At 40.0% G+C, this 12,797-nt stretch overlaps 1 protein-coding gene across 1 annotated transcript in view; it reads left to right on the forward strand.

The window, feature by feature from the left end:
* LOC135474763 (uncharacterized) overlaps positions 1-12,797 on the forward strand; it is a 31,729-nt gene that overhangs the window by 18,195 nt on the left and 737 nt on the right. Inside the window, exons 18-30 of the mRNA XM_064754352.1 lie at positions 1,470-1,633; positions 1,910-2,057; positions 2,392-2,626; positions 3,403-3,524; positions 4,066-4,232; positions 5,084-5,348; positions 6,145-6,309; positions 7,126-7,360; positions 7,945-8,010; positions 8,233-8,416; positions 9,686-9,961; positions 10,802-11,104; positions 12,368-12,612. Coding sequence (XP_064610422.1) covers positions 1,470-1,633; positions 1,910-2,057; positions 2,392-2,626; positions 3,403-3,524; positions 4,066-4,232; positions 5,084-5,348; positions 6,145-6,309; positions 7,126-7,360; positions 7,945-8,010; positions 8,233-8,416; positions 9,686-9,961; positions 10,802-11,104; positions 12,368-12,612 — 2,575 coding nt within the window. The remainder of the gene's footprint in view (positions 1-1,469; positions 1,634-1,909; positions 2,058-2,391; positions 2,627-3,402; positions 3,525-4,065; positions 4,233-5,083; positions 5,349-6,144; positions 6,310-7,125; positions 7,361-7,944; positions 8,011-8,232; positions 8,417-9,685; positions 9,962-10,801; positions 11,105-12,367; positions 12,613-12,797) is intronic.

Genomic DNA, 12,797 nt, shown 5'->3' on the forward strand with positions numbered 1-12,797 from the left:
CCTTTGAATCTGGGAATTCCTGTCAATATGATGTCATTTTCGAGATGGATTTTTGCTATACAGAAGCAAATATACTGCCATATGAATTTGAACCAATAATAAACGATTAGCCAAGAAGAAACCACGCTGATGTTCCATTTTATGCCAGGGACAGCAATGAACAAACTTCAGGTTCTGAGTTTTCAGGCGATGGATTTTACGCTTGTTCAGTCATTCCAGCGCAGTGCCTCTGGCGGTAGGGTTTGGTAGGTTATGGTTTGTCCTGTTTTACATTGACATCGTTTTTGTGCGAATTCCCAGGTTAAAAGACAACCGAGCTTTGCGCATGGTCAGCTGTGCTCTCAACGCTGTTGTATCGAAGACCGACAGGAGATCGGCTTGAGCAGTAAATCTATTGTTTTAAGAGGACCTTAAATGCGTTTCTCAGAGGCCTATAGTGTATTGTTTAAATAGGTGACAGGTAAAAACTTTGTAATTTGTAACGGAGAAAGAGTTTGCATTTAGGACCTTTAGCTAAATATGGACACTAATCGTTTAAGTTAAACAAGCTGAACGCTGGATTAGTAGCATGCAGAATTTCGAACGGCTGTCTGTTGATGGAGGTGTACGTAAAGGACTCCATTCAAAGTAATTCTGAAAGTGTCAAGTGTAGTTATGGCTAAGAGAGCTTAGTTATATGTTGGTTATATGATGGTTGGATAGGTGCGTGTGTAAATAAATTACTTAATTTATTAACTTATTTATTTAATTGATGTTTTACGCCGTACTCAAGAAAATTTCACTTATGAGTTCTCATCCACGGCTCATATTTATGCATAGTTAAATGTAAAGCAAAAGCAACCTAATGCATAATTTATTTATTTGATTGGTGTTTTACGCCGTACTCAAAAATATTTCACTTATACGACTGCGGCCCTTCATTATGGTGGGAGGAAACCGGGCAGAGCCCGGGGGAAACCCACAACAATCTGCAGGTTGCTGGAAGACCTTCCCACGTACAGCCGGAGAGGAAGCCAGCATGAGCTGGACTTCAGCTCACAGCAACCACATTGGTGAGAGGCTCGTGGGTCATTACGCTGCTCTAGCGCGCTAACCGACTGAGCCACGGAGGCCCTCGTAACACATTCCCCGGCTTAGCCCAACTGAAAAATCGGTAGTGATGTCCTGGAATTCTTGCTGCGAATGGTTTGGGTTAATTTAGCTCAGTACGCATGCGTCAGAGTGCGCATCCTGTTAAGTCTTCTTTTTCCAGCTGGTTTGAATTGAAGACAAGGATGGGGCATGTTAGAAGCAGGTTTGAACACAATGACTAGCTTACAGTGCATTTTTCTCTATCGATCCCATCTTATTGAGCTCAGTATAAAACCTTTATCATTAAGACATTAATCCAATCTTCCTTGAAAACCGTGTCAACTATCAAATCACACCCACACTTTCGACCCCAAATGACGCAGTACTCTTGGTTACAGTCTGTATATCTTGTCTGAAGAAACTGTCAACGTCACAGTTCTAGTAGAGGACGAACGCGCATGCATGACACATGGTAGGCCTACAGCCGGCCTGTCGTCAGCAGTTGTGGAACTATCAAACGATAACAGGGGGTTCAGAGTCCAAACACCCACGGATGATTTGGGTAAGTTTGATTTTTCATTGAAAAGCTAACCAAAGGTTGGACAGCCCTATTTGTTCCACTTGTACCTATAGTAATGAATTAATTTTGGCTTGTGTAACTGTTCAGCCCATGAGCCTTTAGGTGGCTGAATTGTACATAGCATTGCATTGTGAGGTTTGTCAGGTACATGAGTATTCAAACCTGACTGTAGAAATAAAAGAAAAATATTTTTGGAAAATACATCAAACTCCGTTGAAATATAAATGAATGCCAGTTTTATACTCGTGAATTTTGAAGGCGTGGCCACATTTACGGGACTCCACGAAGATTACTACGAACTATCGGTGACATCTGTCAGTCACAAACCACAATCCTCGTTCATCTTTGTGACTGCCGGGAAGGAACAGTTCAAGGTCACCTTGGAGAAGATTGCCGTGAACCTGTCGTAAGTTATCTAGTGATAACTTTTCCCTTCACTTTCCAAGGAGGACTAAAATACTCATGTGACAAAGACCCGATTAAGCATACAGAGATAGCCGTATAAATAAAATCGTGATTTTTGATATAATGTGATGGTACTCTATACAGTGAATATCAACGTATAATAAAAACGTTTCTTCTACTTCCACACCGACATCCAGGTGTGGCGTCCGACTATGAGCAAGGTCATTCATAAGTACTTTTCCAAGAAGACTTTGTACTAAACTGTGACTAGAACTTGATTCTTGTTAGCCGTCAGTAAAATTCACAGAACAGCGTTTGTGAATGTTTGGCTTCAGATGGGTACAATCAGATGACCTTAAGAGTAGGGATGGAGTAGCACTTCAGGCAGACATCTCCACAGACGCTCCAGCTCCTGTTATAATCGTCACACCCTTAACACTGGATCTGAATGCTATCGAGCAAGGCAACATCAACAACATCAACATGCGGTTGGAAAACCGCGGAGGAGTTACTGCATACAATGTAACGATCCAACTGCCAGAGGACCATCCATTCCTGCGATTTGAGGTGGTAGGTGATGATGCGTAGTAAACATTTAAAATGACGGAATGAGTGATTAGGGCCACACTGATATCTAGTTTAGACGTACCGTAGATAAACGTTTACTTACGGTCCTCTTTAATCAAACTGAATTTATATAATAGCAACAATCTTATATTTATTTGTTTATTTATTTGATTGGTGTTTTACGCCGTACTGAAGAATATTTGACTTATACGATGGCGGCCAGCATTATGGTGGGAGGAAACCGGGCAGAGCACGAAAAAACCCACGACCATCCGCAGGTTTTTGGGTCATTACGCTGCTCTAGCGCGCTAACCAAATGAGCCTCGGAGGCCCCAAACAATCTTATAAAAATGATAGTTCATTATTGTGTTGTGTTAAATGTGGTGGAAATATGACATTTTCCTAGACCTATAACGTCATTGCATATATTGTTACCTAATTCTGCTTAAGCCTCGTAGCTAGGGAGCTAATATCTAAGCATTTACATAAACGGTTAAAATAAAACCTTAACTGAGGTACAATGATAACAGTCCATATGTCATCGGTTGCGTGTGACCATTTGCCAACAATCACACTGTCGTCTCTAGTCTAGATTTGCTCTCCATGCTGTTGTCTTTTACATTAGAAATAGAGATTATATCTGCACCAGTCCTACCATAGACTTGTCGTACCCTGCGTGGAACATGTACATTAAAATATAACCCGTGTGGTAATGTAGCTGGTACAGTCACAGAACTATCTAATACGTTCATTTTGAGAACATGTTTGTTGTTGTGAAGGACTCGACCCAAGTTGGTGACATTCCAGTGAATGGGACAGTTATGGTGCTTGTGACGGTACGTTTTCTGACCACAAATCCCGATGTTAACGTCACCATGGCTGCGGAAACAGAAACTTTCAGGTAAGAAGTTTTTTTAGAGAATTTATCGATGCAGAGGATATGCACAATAGGTTTCGCTCCTTTCCATATAAGAGGTCAAGTCATCTTTTCAATTTTTTATATAGAACGACACTTTTTACCACCATGCTGTGTAACTTCCACTAAAAAGTCAAATAAAATAGTAATATGTATTGACATTCATTAATTTGGTGTTATTTGGTACGTCTTACTGGAATAATGGTAGTTACTGTGGTTTATTCTGTCTTTGGGTACACGCTGATGAGGAAAGGACGGGAGAATGTAGGAGAGTTGTTTTAAATGGCGATGTCAAGAGCCATGTGTAGCTCAAAGTTAATATAAGCACGTGCAACCGCCATATGTGTACTGTTTTCTGTATGGTTTACATTGACTTCAATGTTATGGGCTAAAGGCGACTCTGTATGGTCAATTGTATTACAATCGACACGATCGTTATAATCGATATAATGGAAAAGTTACAGACTGCTTGTTAGGAGATCCGGATAAATGGCCCTTGTAAGGTAGTAGTTTTTCTTTGTTTCAGACAGAGGACAATTTCTGATATCCCTCACCTCTTACTGAAAGTTTTGTATAATGGCGCTTGTGGGACAAACCTACCTAAAGAAGTTCATGTTATCATGATGCGAGGCGGGAAACCAAACGCAACAAGCGAGGCTGGTCCCCCCAGTGACGTGGAACTTCCGGATTTAGGTGAGATCCAGTCGTGATACCCAAGGTGTGTTCAAAGCCTTTCTTGGTATATTGGGCAAGACTTTTATTTATTTTATGCCTGTATAATGCCATACACTTCGTGTCATGCCAAAATCACGATTTTCAATGTGATTTTTTTCTCAATGTGATAAGAGTGAGTGAGTGCTTGGGATTTAACGTCGTACGTAACAATTTTCCAATCATATCATGACGAAGGAGTCCTTACAGTGCATCTAATGTGCCTCCTTGTTTCAGGGCGGATTTCCACCGCTCTTTTATCTAGTGCTACTTCACTGAGACGCCTTTCCGAAGGCAGGTAAGCCGCCCCGCCCGAGCCATTATACTGATACGGGTCAACAATGTCGTTGCACTATCCCTTCAAAGTTACAACTTCCTCTTTTAAGGTCTTAGGTGTGACACGACCCAGGATTGACCCTGGATCTACCATTCCTGAATCGGACGCTCTACCAACTATGCTATCGGGGCCGGTACCAAAGTGATAAGACTAACACATGCGTATATGATAACATAATAATCTCGCCCTAAAGCGTGTTAAAGCCCAACATGAATTACAGGCCCATTTCTTGATGGACTTAATAAACCAACGGGGTAATAAACCAACAACAGGTTGTAGAAGAATCATAATGGTTTTCATTGACCTTGACCTGTTTTTTCAAGGTCTTTAGGCCTGTGCCTCTATGGCTTTGTGAACACATTGTCTCTTGCAACTGTGTATATAGCTGAGTGATACATTGTGTATTGCGCATTAGTTTTATGATCTTTGTTTTGATTTTCCAAACCTAAACGTGAAGTGAAACTGTCTGTTTCCGTCTGTTTATTGTTCCATGCAGACTATAACATTCCCCTGGAACAGTCTGTATTTTGTGAGCCCTGCTTGCTGACGGTGTCAGAATGCACGCGTTCCATCAAAATTCCTCGAGAGTGGGCAAAGTGCGCTGCGGGAACGTTCCGCACCATGATGGATGAACGGACGCTCTATGGGACCTTTTTGGGCGGCTTCATCGCTATGCTTGAACTGTTCGTCTCGTGCGGACAAGTGCCAGGATATTCACGGGCGCTGAACACAAACTCATCGGACTCTAATGTATCTCGAAGGTGAGAAATTAGATTTATTTTATACAGGCATACATTAATTTAAAAGCCAAAATCCGGGAAAGAAGTTATCATTATTGCCTGAGGACCAGTATATAGATGTCGGTATATTCAAAGAATCTTGTGAAATAATACAAAATAATCGAATAAAAGTTTTATTTATAAAGAAAACGCGTTAACATGCAATTATATGATTATGTTGACAATTAATACCTTATAATAACTGTTATTTACATTGAACTTGTTAGTTATTTGATTGATGTTTTCCCCTGTAATCATCAGTATTTTATTTTCAGACTCTCATTACACTTCGCCTGACTCCTCTATTACTCTGACTCATGAGGTCGGGTATCTGATATCTGTCTCTGGCCCGGGGATCATGAAACATCTTAGACTTAAGTCAAAATTTCAAATGACTTTAAAATTCTTGTTTCTTATGCTATAAGGTCAAAATTTTGCTTCACAACGTAAAATAACTGAAAGGAACTTACCAGATTTTATGATTTAAGTGCTGTCTTACGTCTAAGATCGCTTCGTGCTCCCGGGGCCTGGCTATTTTGACGTCGGCTGTTGAACGCAAAGGTAGTCTGGTAAGACGCACGTGGCAAAACATGTTGGTTTCTTCTGGCTTGTTACATCACTTAGAAACCCATGTTTAAAAATATTTTTCAACAATTTTCTCAGTAACGAGTATAATTGTGAAATGAACTGCATTCATGTCCCTGTAAGAGAAAGGTTTAACAGCAGTTATGTTCATTTTTGTTCATTTACTTTCTTCTTCTGACGTTATCATCTACAGGACATGTGTTGATGATCTGAAAAACAGCTGCGAAGAGAAATATTCATTCCCAGGTGAAGAAAGCAGTGGGAATTCGGGAAGGGGCAGAGCGCCATCAGTGGCTGAGAGCAGACTTGTCGTCCAGGCGATTTATAACATACGTGATGCGCTTTTACCCAGTAGCTGGTGAGTTCAGTAATATTTGTAGGGTGTCAGATCATCATAATTTAGGTACATGTACAGCCATGACCGAGTAGGCCCATACTGTACTAAATAGGTCACGTGAAACAGACACCCCCCCTCCCCCCCCCAAAAAAAAACAAATCATGATTATTATTTTAGTCCATGTAAAAATGTCAAGTGCCTCATAAGTAACGTAGGGAAAAATGCCGATTATTATACTGTGATTGCTATCTACCTTTGACTCATTTTACCGTGCTTCATTTTGTTTCTGTTTTGGCACATATGCTCTGACTGGTCCTTTGTATTTGTGTAAGTATGTATAGGTGATATACCACATGACGAAATGCGTAGACAGACCATTTTACGCTTATTTTTGTATCGTGCTCAAACGTAAAAAATACGATTTGTGGGCTAATTGTTCTTGAATATGAAATCTTTGCAAAGCGGTTTAGGTTGATACTGTTTTATTGCACTGAGAAAAGCCCACAATAACGCTTCCCAATTAATATGGCTTCTTTTGCAGCGAAAAATAAATGGTTTGGTAGTAGTGCGAAAAAAAATGTCCAGACAATGAGTCACTTAAATATCAAAGGTTGTATTTTGATTATTGACTTTTGGCCTAACCATATTGAGCCCACATATTTTCACCCGAATGTGGCAATTTTTTCTTCTTTCTCACCTACAATCAACCAGTTTTAGAAGAAAGTACACAGGGTTTTCTTACTTCATATAATACTATTTTCCCCAAGCTTGTTTTAATATTTACAAGCACTCTTATTTTTAAGTTTCCATGATTTCCGTGGGCTTGTCTGTTACCAGGGACACATTTGTAGACCCTGTCTGGTTCACCCAGACTGCCAAGCCCATCCTTGGGAACTCCTCAGCCAGCAGTCTCCCGTTAAGTGAACTTACGGGACAATTAGCTACCCATTTACCCCGTTCCTTGGAGCCGGAACAGGCAGAGGAATTTTTTTCCAAACTCCGCCATTTTTCTCCTTCTACCATGTCAAACCTGCTTGGTCCTTTCATGAAAGGACTAGATCTGATGACTGAGGTAAGAGTTTTATATATTATTTATATTGTTAATTAACCTAAGTTAAACAAATTAAAACTATCCTAAAATTCGGCAGGTAGTAAGTAAACCTGACTACACTGAATGGGTCCAGCAAGGGATGATAATTAAGAAAAAGATGATCAAATGAGGTTATTGTCAGTTGACAGATGGTACTGTGTTGTTCACAGAACACATATCTAAGTGAATTTGATTTTGTTGTAACAACTTCTAAAATTCAACAAGGTGGAAATATCTGTGAACTGTTGTTCGATTTTAGCCACATGCATAAATCGTATGAGATATATACGATTTGTCCTGTTTTCATTTGACTAGATGAACCCCGGAAGTCCATATTATACATAGCACCGGATCAACGGGACTTAAAAATACTCATTCAGCGTCATCAATTGGGTAGCAGAGATGTGGGTAGTCTGTACAATGAGGACATTAACCGGCGCGATTTTAGAAAGTGGTTAGCAACTAAGACCATCATGATTGCGTTTGTAAACAATCATGATGGGCTTTGTTATCATGGTGTTTTTGATTTATTTTATTTTATTTTATTTTTGCTTTGTTCATTGCAGAGAGGACATTCTGACCCGCTGACGTGGTATAACGAAGAACTGAAGTCATTTAGTCAGTCGCCGAAGGTAAGTCGTTAGTTCTCTTTTAAAGCCGGCTTTAGTGTTTACAGAAGGCTTAACAGATGACTGTTACAGAATTTCAGTCAACCAATCTTTCAGACAGTCAATACATTCGAATGAATTTAGGAAAAACATTCCCCGTCGTAAATAACAATGTATATTACTAACATCTGTTTGTTGATTTCTTGCTTCCTATATAACATAGAATGTGGTTGTTGCTGTTATCAGGACAAACATTTGTGTGCCAAGGCTAAACTGAGACTCAATCAGAAGCGGACAGACGTGAACAGTCACGTGATCGTCACCATGGACACAGAAAATGGCGAACTGACAAGTTTGTTGGATGTACTGGTCAACATTTCCATTGTTCGTCTGAACGACAGCGAGGATTCTTCTCATTTGTTCACAATAGGTTGACTACGTATTATTATTCCAGTGTATATGTTAAAGGTTATAAGATTTATGCATGATTATTTTTTATTTATTTAAAAATTGAACTTTCGTAATGAAACTCGGCCTTTTCGAGTGTGCTGTCTTCCAAAATGCCAAAAAGCTGTTCGCTACAAACCAATGTTTTCTCTAACCCTACCGTAATCCTAACTTCATATCACCTAATTATTTTTGAATAATAAAAGCATAAACGTGACAATTATAAGAAATGTACCTGGCATATCGGCGGCAAGCCAAAATTCGATAACCGTGATTTCCAATTCTAGACGGTAGTACTCGGCATAGTCCAGAATGAGATAAACTCGTGCAATGATTGAATTGATATCAATGAGATATGCACCATTTAAAGGGCGATTGCCAAATTGTTGGAGTCTTAATTTCTGTATTAACAATGAACAGAAAGGAACTATAATCAACTATTGAGACGGAGCCCACCATTGCAATCAGTCACGTGATTCGAAGCGGTTTTCGAAGTACTGATGCTGTCTTAGTGGATGCGTCGGTTACCTTTGTGTTAATTGCAATACTATGGTCTTTATTATTCTCGCTTAATGAGGTGATATGAATTCAGAATTGCTTTAAGATCACGGAACATCTTTTTGTGGCGTACAACGTTTGGGACAATGCAGGCAGCAGAACAAAATTCCATGTCAGTGAGTGTAACGATTCAGAGCGGTTAACGTGGTAGTTAAGCTGTGAACTTGGTCAACCAGACTCAGAACTAAGAAGGAGCAAGAAGTTAGAGACGAAAAACAGACATAATTATCCTTCAGAACAATAAAAAAAGAGTGAGATAGAGTCGTTATTACGAAATTTAAAAATCTTCTACAACCTCACGACTGGTAGAGTTGATTAAATCTTACCCGATATCTTTGCCTTATCTGTCATACCTCAAACGGTTTCCTCAAACCACAATGCTGGTCGTCATCGTATTAGTGAAATGATACTTGAGAGCGGAGGTAAAGCTTAAATGAAATAAATAAATTTTCCTGGACAACGCGAGGAAACCCCTTCTAGATGACAATAGCTGGTAATAATACAACAATTCATTTTAGAAGAGCAATTTGTAAAATCAACCTTAAGTGCTTCCGACTGTCATCCCGATTTCGTCCCAAATAAATGAATACATAAATTGTATATAGTGGTGTAAGACTTTATCGTGATAAATAACTAACTCTTGTTGTTCAGTGACTTTTCGATTACTACCGACCATGTTTTTTATTCCATGCAGAACTTTACAGTACTCCAGGATTCGAGACGGAAAATACTGGGTTGGCTTTACCTTTGGGGGCCTCAGGGAGCCATCAATGGCGGATAACTCCATTGGATATGGCGGCCACAGAAGAAAGAGTCAAATATAAGATATCCGCTGTGATCCATCACACTTTTAGGGGCAAGCAACTGGAGGTTCTTATTCGAGGAGACATCCTAACAGTCTTAGCATCACCACATCTACAAATTCATATTTTCTATCCTCGCTTTTCACCGGATGAACAACTCAGGCAAGGTATCGTTTGCGTTGTTTTCTCATAATAGGGAGCTCTTGAAACTCTTTCCTGTCTGTATCAAGACAGTCCAAAACTGTGAACTCATTTGTTGTTTCCTTTATTACGTCACAATTATAGGTGTATGTGTGTTCATAAAAACATGTATGAAGTACACATGCACTGCGACGTCAGGAAAACATTTGGACCGGCTGTGTAGCTCGAGTCTCCCATTCAAGCAGCTGGACAGAATGCCCCACTGGTAAACTTTGCACCGTAATATAAGTTAAGCGCTATAGAGTTAAGTTTGACCTAATTTAAAAGCCAACAGGTTATACAGTGCATATGGCATTCAAGGCCAACTACTTTATATAGGTGATTCACACATTAACGCATTTCTTTCCGAAGAACAATCAATTGTCAACAATCTGTGCCGGAAGATAAAAAGTGAGGAAGTTAACTGGTGATTGATATCTAGCATAAGTGTTGAGGTACGGTGACATGACGTTTCAATTTTACACCATACAAGGGTATATTCAAACTGTTCTTAACAATGCTAAAATTGTACATCCTCCGAATCTCTTACCTTGAGACGACTTTTTAATTTAAAGCAATTTAAGAAAATGACTAAATTAAACGTAGCATGTTAGAGACTGAACTCTCGGACGTAAATTAAAAATTTTCTTTTCAAGTAAGCCATTCTTTAGTTTCTTCAGAAATTTTATACAATTCAAGCCCCATACGTTATCATCGTTTTGTTGTAAAACCTTTTTAAATGAATGAATTAAATATATGTTACGCAGGTCTGTTTACATATGGTTAGATTTCTACTTGTGTCATGTACATTAATGACTTCGTTGCAGAAAATGGAACCGACGTGCCCCTTTCCCTTAAGATGGTTATAATGAATAATGGGACTGGAGCCGTAAATGGGCTGAAGGTAGAGGCTGCTAAGTTGTCTCTACGCAGCTGGTCTACCGGTAAGGGTATTCGCTGCCTCATCCATGACGTGGTAACTGATGGCGAAATTCAGTCGAAGACGTTTGAACTTCATTTGGGGACCATAGCGGCGTCGCGAACAGTACTTGTCCAGTGGGTTCTGCTGTGTCCGGAAGCTGCAGTGTTTGACAATTTGACCTTATCTTTCGTCCAACTGAACAGTAAAGGTTTGCATATTTAAGGTTTTACGTCGTACTTAACAATTTTTCTTTCATTTGACAACGGCAAGTCTTTCCTGTGTGCATGTACTGTGTCTTCTTGTAGTATGGCGAGTCCATGCCGCCAACCAGTTCTGTTTCCTTGCTCTAATCCTTCAGAGCTGGGCGCCAAGCCAGGCAGCAATAAATAACATTTTAAAGTGATCGGTGTGAAGGCTAATGGAATCGTGGAACGATTTACAGTTCTTCGATTTCCCAAACGAACTACATGTTAATTTTTAAACACTCTGCCTTCATACTGACCACCTACTGACCATATTAACATACCCCCATCTTGTTATTCAGTCATCTTGTTATTCAACTATCCTGTTATTCACCATCCTGTTATTCACCCATTTTATTATTTACCCATCCTGTTATTCACCCATCCTATTATTTACCCATCCTGTTATTCACCCATCCTATTATTCATCCATCCTGTTATTCACCCACCCTATTATTTACCCATCCTGTTATTCACCCATCCTAGTATTTACCCATCCTGTTATTCACCCATCCTATTATTCATCCATCCTGTTATTCACCCATCCTATTATTTACCCATCCTGTTATTCACCCATCCTAGTATTTACCCATCCTATTATTCACCCATCCTGTTATTCACCCATCCTATTATTCACCCATCCTATTATTTACCTATCATGTTATTATTCCATTCTGTTATTCTCCTTAATCATAAACATTCTTATTACTCCTCTAGGGAACTCACTGGCAAATAAAGCTGATGCCCTAGGTGGCAGAAGAGGTCGCGTGTTCGAATCCAGCTTTCGCTGGTTCGGCTGCGGCTTTAAGTCGTGAGGTTTTCTCGAAGAGTTACGGTTTCCTCTATCCATAAATCTGGCCGCTGTCATATAAATGGAAAAGTCTTCAGTCGAATAACTAAATTGATATTATTCACTCATCTATCTCAACATTTAGCCATCCTGTTATTCACCATTTGGAGCTCGACAGTTGAAAGGAGTAAAGTTTTGTGTAAAGTTTCATAGGTTAATGGTTCAAATCTAGCTCTCGCCTTTCGGCTGCGGTTTTATGTCATAACTCTTGACAAGGCTTTCACCTGCTCCTTAGGGCCCTGCTCCTTACCAAGGTAAGACCCAATCAAATATGTAAATAGGTGTAAATACATAATGGACAGCCTTGTTTCGCCTAAAGGACTCTGTATGTTGTGTAAAAAAAATAGCAGCCCCCTAAACTTACTTACTCTATTTGCAGATGAGTCCATTCTGAGCACACATGAGATGGTAATGTATCACGAGGTTTTCCACGAAGTCCGCGTCCACGTGCCGGCATACGATGATGAAGAGGTGGACCCGTTGGTATCTTTCAACAGACAGGAGTCTCAGCGGCCAGATACAGTGTTCAGAACGGACACCGGGTTTACAACAGCTGACGTCTTTACCACAGACAACATCGATGTTTACGAAATTCTGTCTGATGATGGAAAGACCGAACTACAGGTACCATCATTGCTGATATTTTGGGATCAGGTATTATCATCACAAATGTTTTGGTATCAAGCACTGCTATTACTGATATTTTGTGGTCAGCGTGCCAGCACGACGAAATGACCCAGGAGCCTCTCACCAGTGTGCTCCATCTCATGCTGGCTTCCTCTCCGGCCGTACGTTGGAAGATCTGCGGA

Source organism: Liolophura sinensis, chromosome 9 (assembly GCF_032854445.1).
Source record: "Liolophura sinensis isolate JHLJ2023 chromosome 9, CUHK_Ljap_v2, whole genome shotgun sequence".
NCBI classification, from domain to species: domain Eukaryota; kingdom Metazoa; phylum Mollusca; class Polyplacophora; order Chitonida; family Chitonidae; genus Liolophura; species Liolophura sinensis.